The following is a 12,995-nucleotide window of genomic DNA, read 5'->3' on the forward strand; positions in this document are numbered from 1 at the left end:
GGTACAGGTGATATCCTAGGATGGTTGAAGGAAGGTACAGGTGATATCCTGGGAAGGGTTGAAGGAAGGTACAGGGCATATATTAGGAAGGGTTGAAGGGAGGTACAGTGGATATATTAGGAAGGGTTGAAGGGAGGGTGTGAGTGATATTTTAAGACATAAGTCTTAAGTATTCAACAGTTGTGTAAGTGTTAGAGTTGAGACAAGTTGTTGCTGACATCCAGCATTAATGTTTGTGTTGGTAATGACAGGTACAGGAGACCATTAAGAAGGCCCTGGACACCATCACCACAGAGACAGGTGCCACAGCTGCCCCCGTTCTCCAGGGAGACTCGGCCACCACCATCATGGAGAAAGTTAAGATAATTACTGGTGAAATCCCTCCAGCGACATTAACTGTAAGTTGAAAGTCTTTGTTTTTCATGTCATACAATATTTATCATGATAACATGATCATCAAGATTTTCATTTTTAAAATTACCTACTTTCTTATTCCTACAATATGGTAACAAACTTGCTACCTAACTTATTGATACACAACTTTTCATAATATTTTGACTGACGGGTTTTTCTAATATTCCTTTTAGTTGTCATAGTCACAAAAATTGACATTGTATAAACTAAACTAACTGAACCTCCTCTCCAACTCTCTGAAACAGTAAATAAACTGAATGACTTCTTCTCTACCATAGTAATAAATATAGCCAAAAAGTTCTGAGCTCTCAAGTCCAGTTTAGTGATTACCTAACTGATAACTATCACACTTCCCTCTGCCTATTCCAAACTAATTCTACATACATTACTTCTATAATAAAGTCACTAACAAAACCCAAAGTTAAGTTAATTTATGACTACTGATATATAAGAAAGTTGTTCGTGTGTTACCCAACTATTGAACAGTAGGGCCCCACTTATACAGCAGGTTAGGTGTCAGGCTACTATAGGGCCCCACTCATACAGCAGGTTAGGTGTCAGGCTACTATAGGGCCCCACTCATACAGCAGGTTAGGTGTCAGGCTACTATAGGGCCCCACTCATACAGCAGGTTAGGTGTCAGGCTACTATAGGGCCCCACTCATACAGCAGGTTAGGTGTCAGGCTACTATAGGGCCCCACTCATACAGCAGGTTAGGTGTCAGGCTACTATAGGGCCCCACTCATACAGCAGGTTAGGTGTCAGGCTACTATAGGGCCCCACTCATACAGCAGGTTAGGTGTCAGGCTACTATAGGGCCCCACTCATACAGCAGGTTAGGTGTCAGGCTACTATAGGGCCCCACTCATACAGCAGGTTAGGTGTCAGGCTACTATAGGGCCCCACTCATACAGCAGGTTAGGTGTCAGGCTACTATAGGGCCCCACTCATACAGCAGGTTAGGTGTCAGGCTACTATAGGGCCCCACTCATACAGCAGGTTAGGTGTCAGGCTACTATAGGGCCCCACTCATACAGCAGGTTAGGTGTCAGGCTACTATAGGGCCCCACTCATACAGCAGGTTAGGTGTCAGGCTACTATAGGGCCCCACTCATACAGCAGGTTAGGTGTCAGGCTACTATAGGGCCCCACTCATACAGCAGGTTAGGTGTCAGGCTACTATAGGGCCCCACTCATACAGCAGGTTAGGTGTCAGGCTACTATAGGGCCCCACTCATACAGCAGGTTAGGTGTCAGGCTACTATAGGGCCCCACTCATACAGCAGGTTAGGTGTCAGGCTACTATAGGGCCCCACTCATACAGCAGGTTAGGTGTCAGGCTACTATAGGGCCCCACTCATACAGCAGGTTAGGTGTCAGGCTACTATAGGGCCCCACTCATACAGCAGGTTAGGTGTCAGGCTACTATAGGGCCCCACTCATACAGCAGGTTAGGTGTCAGGCTACTATAGGGCCCCACTCATACAGCAGGTTAGGTGTCGGGCTACTATAGGGCCCCACTCATACAGCAGGTTAGGTTTAAGGCTATCGTCAGAAAGCGGGCATTGCTGGTAAGCAGAATACCATTTTTTCCACTTATAAATGCATACAAATACCAGATAAGTTTACAATAACATATACAGCCTCTCCTCACTTAACAACGGAGTTCTGGTCCTAAGGCAACATTGGTAAACAAATTCGTCACTAAGTGAGGAGCATACTATAATGGTAGTGGGTTTGTGTCAACCATTTATAACATTTCTGGTGTGTTTTTGAACGTTTATACATCAGTGTACTGTACATTGTAATAAACAAAATAGAGGAAATCAGCTCTAATATTCATTATTTAGGTATGTATACTGGTCAGAGAGCCCATCATAAGTCAGAGTCATCGGTAAACAAGTATGTCACTAAGTAAGGAGAAGCTGTATTATGCTAACAGTAGAACTATGCATTAAAAATAATAAAAAGTAAAATACATACACAGTATATTCATTACTTTAAAATATTTGTAGTCTTAATGAAGGGTGAAGAGTGAGTAATATTTATTTGTAGAAAGTCAGGTGTAGGTAGACCTGGCTCCCACTCCCAAATGTAATACATAATATTTAAACTCTTAACTGTCTATATGTAGATCTACTTTGTTACTGCTGGTGCTCCAAATGTAGATCAATATTTTATCTTTCCTTCCTCCAAATTTGCCTCAAATGACCTGAGATGCCTGGTAATTATAGAATGGGTCTGAGCACCCAGTATGAGCAGTATTAAAAAATCTGGGACCACTTAGTACCTTGTGGGAGCACCAGTTCAATTGAGTGCCATCTAGAACAAAGAACATGGCAAACACCAGGGATTCACTGATGTCATGTCATATTAGCACTTCCCTATTAAGAGGAGTTGACCCTGAGTTTAGTGACTTTGAGATAGATGTTTCTACAAGTGGATGAGGAAATATCAAAAACCTCAATAATAACCCAGGTGCAACATTTGTGCAACATCCTTTCATTTTTAATACCACTGGTAGTGTCATCCTGCCAGAATATCCTATAGCCTATGTCCTAAGTAAAGAGAAATAATTCTGGAATGTGTAATATGTGTTCAGCAGGCTGGCTGGCCGGGTAGGTGGGTGGCTGATTGACTTTGGTTGTCTCTATTATTTCTGTCTGTATCTATCTCCATTTGCACATATCTCTGTCTATCTCTGTTTGTATATATCTCTGTCTCAGTCTATCCCCATCTCTGTCTCTTCCTGTATCTCACAGGTGCACATAAGTACAGTTATCATACATAGTATAAATTACCTAGGATAACACCAAAAAATCCAGACAAAGTGTGATACTGTGCTTGTAGATATAAGACAAGTGTGATACTGTGCTTGTAGATATAAGACAAAGTGTGATACTGTGCTTGTAGATATAAGACAAGTGTGATACTGTGCTTGTAGATATAAGACAAAGTGTGATACTGTGCTTGTAGATATAAGACAAAGTGTGATACTGTGCTTGTAGATATAAGACAAAGTGTGATACTGTGCTTGTAGATATAAGACAAAGTGTGATACTGTGCTTGTAGATATAAGACATAATAAGCATGACTGACAAATAATACACATTTTCACTTGATCAGGAACCAGACATGACGACTCTGCATCGTGTGTAATACCTCTTGGTTCATGAGTGGTGTTCTCTCTGATACATAGAGACAGACAGAGACATGAGTGGTGTTCTCTCTGATACACAGAGACAGACAGAGACATGAGTGGTGTTCTCTCTGATACAGAGAGACAGACAGAGACATGAGTGGTGTTCTCTCTGATACAGAGAGACAGACAGAGACATGAGTGGTGTTCTCTCTGATACAGAGAGACAGACAGAGACATGAGTGGTGTTCTCTCTGATACAGAGAGACAGACAGAGACAGGAAGACACATAGGCAGACAGAAAGACAGATAAGCAGACAGATAGACATGTTACATGTTTAATGTATAACAGTGAAAAGAAATAAACCATGGGTTCACTGTCAGCAGTGCATGATCATCAAGTGTCACTGAACTGCTACACTGTCAGCAGTGCATGATCATCAAGTGTCACTGAACTGCTGCACTGTCAGCAGTGCATGATCATCAAGTGTCACTGAACTGCTGCACTGTCAGCAGTGCATGATCATCAAGTGTCACTGAACTGCTGCACTGTCACCAGTGCATGATCATCAAGTGTCACTGAACTGCTACACTGTCAGCAGTGCATGATCATCAAGTGTCACTGAACTGCTGCACTGTTTACCTGGAGTTTACCTGGAGAGAGTTTCGGGGGTCAATGCCCCCGCGGCCCGGTCTGTGACCAGGCCTCCTGGTGGATCAGCGCCTGATCAACCAGGCTGTTGCTGCTGGCTGCACGCAAACCAACGTACGAGCCACAGCCCGGCTGATCAGGAACTGACTTTAGGTGCTTGTCCAGTGCCAGCTTGAAGACTGCCAGGGGTCTGTTGGTAATCCCCCTTATGTGTGCTGGGAGGCAGTTGAACAGTCTCGGGCCCCTGACACTTATTGTATGGTCTCTTAACGTGCTAGTGACACCCCTGCTTTTCATTGGGGGGATGGTGCATCGTCTGCCAAGTCTTTTGCTTTCGTAGTGAGTGATTTTCGTGTACAAGTTCGGTACTAGTCCCTCTAGGATTTTCCAGGTGTATATAATCATGTATCTCTCCCTCCTGCGTTCCAGGGAATACAGGTTTAGAAACCTCAAGCGCTCCCAGTAATTGAGGTGTTTTATCTCCGTTATGCGCGCTGTGAAAGTTCTCTGTACATTTTCTAGGTCGGCAATTTCACCTGCCTTGAAAGGTGCTGTTAGAGTGCAGCAATATTCCAGCCTAGATAGAACAAGTGACCGGAAGAGTGTCATCATGGGCTTGGCCTCCCTAGTTTTGAAGGTTCTCATTATCCATCCTGTCATTTTTCTAGCAGATGCGATTGATACAATGTTATGGTCCTTGAAAGTGAGATCCTCCGACATAATCACTCCCAGGTCTTTGACGTTGGTGTTTCGCTCTATTTTGTGGCCAGAATTTGTTTTGTACTCTGATGAAGATTTAATTTCCTCATGTTTACCATATCTGAGTAATTGAAATTTCTCATCGTTGAACTTCATATTCAACGAGCAGTGCATGATCATCAAGTGTCACTGAACTGCTGCACTGTCACCAGTGGAGTGACAATAATCTTACACCTTCCTTCAAAAAGTTTCTTACATACTCCACCATCTCTAAAACATTGGTAAGCAAGACACATAGGGCAACAGTTAGACATATTTAATCCAAAACGTTTCACCTACACAGTAGACTTCTTCAGTTGAGTACAGAAAGTAGGCAGGAGTAGTAGAGATGTGAAGACGATGTTATCAGTCCATCATCCTTGAAGTTGAAGATTTGAGGTTGTCAGTCCCTCAGCCTGGAGAAGAGTTCTGTTCCATACTCTCAAACAATGTGGAGATCAAGTGTAGAAGTGTAGAAGCTTTCAAGAGGAAACTGGAGAAGTATCTTTACCAGGTGCCAGATCAACCAGGCTGTGATGGATATGTGGGGCAGTGGGCTTCCAGCAGCAACAGCCTGGGTGACCAGGAAAGTACCAGACGAGCCTGGCCCATGGCCGGGCTCAGAGAGTAGATAAACTCTTGAAACTTTTCAAAGGTATATCAAAGGTATCAAGCAACAGTGTTGAGACTTATATACAGTGGATCCTCAGGTTACAATATTCCATTCCAGAGAGCTTGTCCTTAACTGATTTTATTGTTAGCCGAATTAATTTTCCCCATAAGATATAATGGAAATCCAATTAATCTGTTCCAGACATCTGAAAGTACATATTAGAAGAAAAAAAATTTCAAATGAAATATACGTTTTCCTACACAGAAAAGAATGAGACATGAAGAATAAATAGATGAAGAATAAATGACATTTATCTTTACTGAAGATTTATTGATGAGTGATGAGATGGGAGAAGGGGAGATGATGGAGGTGTATTATTGTTGGAAGGGGAATCCCCTTCCATAAGGACTTTAGGTAGCAAGTCCTTTTACGGGGTTACTTCCCTTCTTTGTTTTTTAATGCTACTGGGAACAACTTGACAATCACTGGACCTCAGTCGCACCAAAAATCTGTCCATAGTGCTCTGTTTCTGGCGTTCCTTTAAGATTTCCCTAAATTGGGATACAACATTGTCGTTGTAAAAGTCACCAGCACAGCTTGCAACAGCTGTGTTGGAGTGATGTTCATCCATAAAGGCATGCACCTTTGTCCACATTGTACAAATGTCCTTAATTGTTGAAGAAGGCAACTTCCTCTATTTCTCTCTCCCCTCCTCTGAAACAATTTCCTCAGCTGTGGTCTCTTGCTGTTGCAGATGCTCTTGCAGCTCATCAGTGGTTAGTTCTTCATCATCGTTCTCCACAAACTCTTCCACATCCTCACAACTAACCTCCAACCCCATGGACTTCCCCAATGATACAATAGATTCCACAACTGGTATAGGCTCCTCAGGATTAGCCCAAAATCCTTCAAAATCCCTCTCTTGTACATATGGCCACAATTTCCTCCAAGCAGAGTTCAAAGTCCTGCAAGTCAATCCCTCCCAAACCTTACCTATAAGGTTTATGCAGCTGAGGATACTGTAGTGATCTTTCCAAAACACTCTTAGGGTCAATTCAGTGTCTGAGGTCACTTCAAAGCACTTTTGAAACACTGCTTAGGTGTACAGTTTTTTTAAATTTGAAATGACCTGCTGGTCCATGGGCTGGAGGAGAGGAGTGATGTTAGGAGGCAAAAACCTGACTTTTATGAAACTCAACTCCCCCACAATTCACTCTTGCAAGTCTGGAGGATGAGCAGGAGCATTGTCTAATACCAGGTGGCACTTGAGGTCCAATTTATTTTCTAGGAGGTATTTTTTCACAGTGGGACCAAACACATGATAGAACCAGTTGAGGAAAATGTCCCTAGTGACCCATGCCTTACTGTTTGCCTTCCATATCACACACAAATTAGCCTTAAAAAAAAAAAAAACCATACCACGGGCGGGATTGAACCCGCGGTCAGAGAGTCTCAAAACTCCAGACTGTCACGTTAGCCACTGGACCAGCTAGCCACAATAAGATTCGTCCAACTAGGTATATTTCTACACCATAGGAAGGTTAGCATAGGCATCACTGTGACCACAAATGCAAGTTTTTACAGACGAATCTCCAGCTAGCGTGGCTGTGACAAACTCTAGCTCAAGTCCCCTCACTGCCATCATCATGACTCACGAAATCGTATGTAGAAACTATTCATGCATATTCCCTATATCATGAACATATGTAAAACAGTTTAAACAATATATACTTACTCTCAATGCAGTGGACCCTCGAATTTCGTGAGTATCAATTTTCGTGAATTTCTATTATTTACAACTTTTTTCATGAAAATATAGCCTCAGTTTTCATGATTTGCCTCTGAATTCAGCGGTGGTATGGAGAGCATCACAGCAGCTGCATGCAAACAAACCTCCCACACGCACCATTCAGAGTCAGTGTGGCATTGTTTCTCAGTGAGTGACCGTCACCCCACGTGTTCATAAGATAAATTTCATAATCATTGTTTTTGTGCTTGCAACTACTAAATAAGCCACCATGGGCCAAAAGAAAGTTCCTAGTGCCAGCCCTTTGGTAAAGGTGAGAAAAATTATAGAATTCAAGAACACACCAGCCAGGGTACTTCCCCACAACAGCCAGGGTACTTCCTCACAACAGCCAGGGTACTTCCCCTCACACCAGCCAGGGTACTTACCCACACAAACCAGCCAGGGTACTTCCCCCTCACACCAGCCAGGGTACTTCCCCACAACAGCCAGGGTACTTCCCCACAACAGCCAGGGTAATTCCCCTCACACCAGCCAGGGTACTTACCCACACAATCCAGCCAGGGTACTTCCCCCTCACACCAGCCAGGGTACTTCCCCACAACAGCCATGGTACTTGCCCTTACACCAGCCAGGGTATTTCCCCACACAAACCAACCAGGGTACTTCCCCACACAAATCAGCCAGGGTACTTCCCCACACACTAGCCAGGGTGCTTACCAACACACACCAGCCAGTGTACTTCCCCACACAAACCAGCCAGGGTACTTCCCCACACTCCAGCAAGGGTACTTCCCCTCACACAAGCCAGGGTACTTCCCCTCACACCAGCCAGGGTACTTCCTCACAAAAACCAACCAGGGTACTTTCCCACACAAATCAGCCAGGGTACTTCCCCCAGACGCCAGCCAGGGTACTTCCCCACACAAACCACCAAGGGTACTTTCCCACAACAGCCAGGGCACTTCCCCTCACACCAGCCAGGGTACTTCCCAACACAAACCATCTAGAGTACTTCCCCACACAAATCAGCCAGGGTACTTCACCACACACTAGCCAGGGTACTTTCCCACACACACCAGCCAGGGTACTTCCCCACACAAACCAGCCAGGTTACTTCTCCACACAAACCAGCAAGAGTACTTCCCCATGCACCAGCAAGGGTACTTCCCCACACCAGCCAGGGTGCTTCCTCACATACACCAGCCAGAGTACTTCCCTACACAAACCAGCCAGGGCACTTCCCCACACACACCAGCCAGGGTACTTCCCCACACAAACCAGCCAGGGTACTTCCCCACACACACCAGCCAGGTTACTTCTCCACACAAACCAGCAAGAGTACTTCCCCATGCACCAGCCAGGGTACTTCCCCTCACCAGCCAGGGTACTTCCTCACATACACCAGCCAGAGTACTTCCCTACACAAACCAGCCAGGGCACTTCCCAACACACACCAGCCAGGGTACTTCCCCACACAAACCAGCCAGGGTACTTCCCCACATACACCAGCCAGGGTACTTCACCATACAAACCAGCCACGGTACTTCCCCACACACTCGATTTGATTTGAGTGGGACTTGCTTATTGCTTGGGGAGCATTGAAAATTGGGTTGGGCAAATATTGTTAGTGGGATGGTTTGTGAAGAACCTGCCTAGTATGGGCCAACAGGCCTGCTGCAGTGTTCCTGCTTTTGTATGTTCTTATGTACACCAGCTGAGGAAATTGCTTCAGAGGAGGTGGAAGAGAGAGGAAAGAAGGTGCCTTCTTTAACCCTTTGACTGTTTCAGTCATATATATATACATCTTACGAGCCAATATGTTTGACATATATTTACTCATAAATTCTAGCAGCTTCAAATCAAGAAGGAGAAAGCTGGTAGGCCCACATGTGAGAGAATGGGTCTGTGTGGTCAATGTGCACCATATAAAGAAATACTGCAGCACGCAGTGCATAATGAAAAAAAAAAAAAACTCCGACCATGTTGTTTGATTAAAATGCCGACTTTGAGGTGGATTTTTGAATAGTTTTTATGGTTATATTCTCATTTTCATAGTCATATTTGATAGAATGGAAAACATGTTATAGAAATAAAGGTGATTTTGATTGATTTTACTAAGAAAAGGACCTTGAAATGGAGCTCAAATTAGGAGAAATGTTTGATTGTTGCCAATGTTCAAGTGTAAACAAATGATGTCATTGTCCACTAAATGTCCAACTAGCCATTCTAATATACAGTCATGAATGGGTTGATGTTATTTACACAATTATTACAATATTGCAGTAGTCTGCATAACAGTAAAAAATTTTTTGTTTGAATAAAAATTCAAAATAGAAAGCAAGAGTAATATCAGAGGGGCCTGGAGACGTGACTGATGAACAAAGAAAATGTTATTTTAGAACCAGGAATGTCTACATTGTTCATTCTAGGCACTATTTTGAAACTGGCATACTTTTTAATTTGCATGAAATTGGCCAAATTTTCAATTTCTGACCTCTTTATTGGGTAGTTGAAATCAGCAAATGGGCAGTTTCTTGTACTAAATCGATAAAATAAATGGAGTTCTAAAGAAATAGTTATGAGTTTGGTTGACTGGAACAATGGAACTTGCCAAAAACATGGCTCAAAGTGGACAAAATCGCCGATTCATAAATATTGCCGAGGTCACTAACTTTGCGAGAGTGTAATTCCATAAGTTTTCCATCAAATTTTGATGTCATTACCATTGGGAAAACATTCTCTAAAATTTCATAAGAAAAAAATAATTTTTTTCTTTTTTAAATATTTTGTGACATCAGGAGACACCTGAGGATTTGGGGTTGTGACAGTCAAAGGGCTAACCCTTTGAGGGCCCACAGGTCCTCTCAGAGACTCGTTCTCAGGGTCGGCCAAATTTAAAAAAAAAAAAAAAAAAAAATCTTATGAAAAAATAGTTTTTTTTTTTTTTAATATTATAGGGTAAACAAAAAATTTTTGCCATCAATACTTACCGAGATATGGAGGCATGAAGTTGATGAAAAAGGGGGACAATGTGGCAACATCGCCGACTGTCGTCTCCCGGTGTTCTTTTATTTACTTTCTATGTACTAATTTCTATTATTTTTTAATTTTTCTTTTTCCAAGTAACTTTTATGGCCTGTGAGACCAATATGATCAGTATTTTGTAAGGTTTTTCTTTTTCAATACTACACAATAAGGGCGCAAAGACTGTTGTCATTGTTTTGTTTATAAAAAATATTTACACAAACAAACGATATGAAATGTTGTTTATTACTATTTTTCTATATTTTATATACACATATACAGTCACAGGGAATGTTTCTAGAAGTTCTGCAGCTTGTGGAACTCTTTGAAACATGGTGTCATGCACAGTGGTGTTTTACACTCCTCACACATAAAACGAGTGTCTCTGCATTGTTGTGGGCGTTTCCTTGTATGTGCACAGACGTAACACCTCTTCTGAGCCTTTTTCTTGAAAGCAGTAGCAGGCAGTTTTACTAGCAAGTGATCACCATGCTTCAGACGAGAAGGTAGTTGTTGATAATTTGGTGGGCGGTCTATTGCAGGTGTTGTTCCTTGGTATTTGAATACTATTTGTCTAATGACAGACAAACAGAATTCGCTGTATTGTGGTTTGTTTCTGGTCCTCATCTCATACATATTATAAGCTTTGAGCATGGAAATGTCCAGAAGATGGAAAAAAGAGTTTTATGTACCACTTATAACTTTTGCGAACACAATCAGCAAACCCAATCTGCATGTCACATTTGTCCACTGAATGCATATTGAAGGTGTAATCAATCACAGCTGCAGGTTTTAGAATGGGTTCATTGCTCTCTCTGTGCTGTCTGCCATTTCATTAGAGTGAACTGATGACAACAGTGTGACATCTCGTTTGTCATGCCACTGAAATGCCATGATGTCATTGGCAGCAAAACGCCTGCACCTCACCTCTACGAGTGCCAGCGTTAAACCTGGGCATATGTTTCTGATTTACACACACTGTGCCACACACATCTCTCATGTTCACTCACAAAAAATCACTGAGTGAGGGGCTTGTGTACCAGTTATCAATATATAATATGTGCCCCTTACCAAGGTATGGTTCTATCATTGTTTTAACCACATCACCAGAGATGCCTAATAACTTCCTGGTATTTTGCAATGTATAATTTCCAGTGTACACAATAATATCCAATACCAGACCACTGTAACAATCACAAAGCACAAACAACTTTATACCAAAGCGTTTCCTCTTGCTTGGTATATACTGCTTGAAAGAGAGTCTTCCTTTGAACAGAATCAAAGACTCGTCAATTACAAGCTTCCTGAAGGGATAAAAATACATATTGAATTTCTCTTTCAGATACACAAACACATGCCTAATCTTATATAACCCGTTGTTTCTGTCAGGCCTGGTTTTGTCTGAGAAGTGAAGCATACGTAACATTAGCACAAATCGATTCACTGGCATTATATCACTGAAACCTGGGGTTGCAATCAGGCGGTCTGTTGACCAGTATGATTTCACTTTGTGCTTATACACATGTGGCATAAGCATTATTGTGGCAAAGAAAAGATACATCTCAGCCACAGTTGCCTCCTTCCACTGGTGTAGATGTGATTTTGGTGAAAGTATTGTGTTTGCCATGGTGTACTCGTAGTATGTGTTGCATTCCATGACAATACTTTCCATCAGGGATTCGTCAAAGAATAACTCGAAACATTCCAGTTCAGTGGCATTGTTCCCAAGTGTACAAGATGGCCGTATTCCACTTTGGCTGTCATCAAACTGGTGGGCATTTGGAACAAAATTGACAGCTTCCTGCCAATCCCAGGTGCAGTCTGCTGGTGGGTACTGGACAATGACAGGTGGTTGTGGTTGTGGAGGTTGTGGTTGTGGAGGCTGGTGTGGTGGGTGGGTGGGGGATTGTGGCCTTTGTTGTAGATCAGCTGAGGCAGCAGCGTGGGTGGCAGCATGGCCCACTGCTGGTGTCTCACGGCCATCACCACCACTACCACCACCATGCACATTTTCCATCCCAATTGCAACACTATCATCGTCATTTTCACTGTCTGTTCCTGTTGTACAGCCACGGGATGTACTCCGAGATGTACTCCTTCCCCTTGGAATAGCATATGGCACACTACCAGAGCGCATATATCATTGTATATACTGATGCTTCACTGGGGTTAGTTAGTTTAATGTCTTTATTATGCACCCCATACCCATCCTGTGGGCGGTAGTCAAAAGATTACAAAGGTACATAATGGGTCCAGGGACTGGACCCCTTCGCTGGGGAATATTCCACTTCACTATCACTACTGGAACTGTTTTCAAGAGCTTGTAGTTCATAATCACTATCATTATCATCACAAATGCTCACATCTGAGTCTGGGATTTGGGAAAATAGCAGTTTCCTCTTTGATTCTGGTACAACTGAACGTGAACAAGATGGCCCAGCACCAGAGGTGGAAGGCTGAGGGTCGTCTGGGTTTTCCTCACTATTACTGATATTATGGTCATTAGTTTCGGTCAAAACCTCACCAAAACCTTGAAACTCATCTTCACTGGCACTTCCATCTGTATTAGAACTGTCACTGGGGAACAAAAGTGTCCCAATTTGCCGAGGAGTGAGGAACTTCTTACCACGAGGCATGGTGGACATTGTGTACTAAGATGGCATT

General features: G+C 42.9%; 1 protein-coding gene across 3 annotated transcripts in view; it reads left to right on the forward strand.

The window, feature by feature from the left end:
• Positions 1 to 12,995, forward strand: part of LOC128697316 (centromere-associated protein E-like) — a 570,758-nt gene that overhangs the window by 449,209 nt on the left and 108,554 nt on the right. For 2 of the 3 annotated variants that reach the window (XM_070104215.1, XM_070104217.1), the window contains one exon: positions 252 to 398. The exons of the other annotated variant lie outside the window; for it this stretch is intronic. In XM_070104215.1, the coding sequence (XP_069960316.1) occupies positions 252 to 398 (147 nt within the window). The remainder of the gene's footprint in view (positions 1 to 251; positions 399 to 12,995) is intronic. 3 annotated transcript variants of the gene reach the window in all.

Source organism: Cherax quadricarinatus, chromosome 89 (genome assembly GCF_038502225.1).
Source record: "Cherax quadricarinatus isolate ZL_2023a chromosome 89, ASM3850222v1, whole genome shotgun sequence".
Taxonomy (NCBI): Eukaryota; Metazoa; Arthropoda; class Malacostraca; order Decapoda; family Parastacidae; genus Cherax; species Cherax quadricarinatus.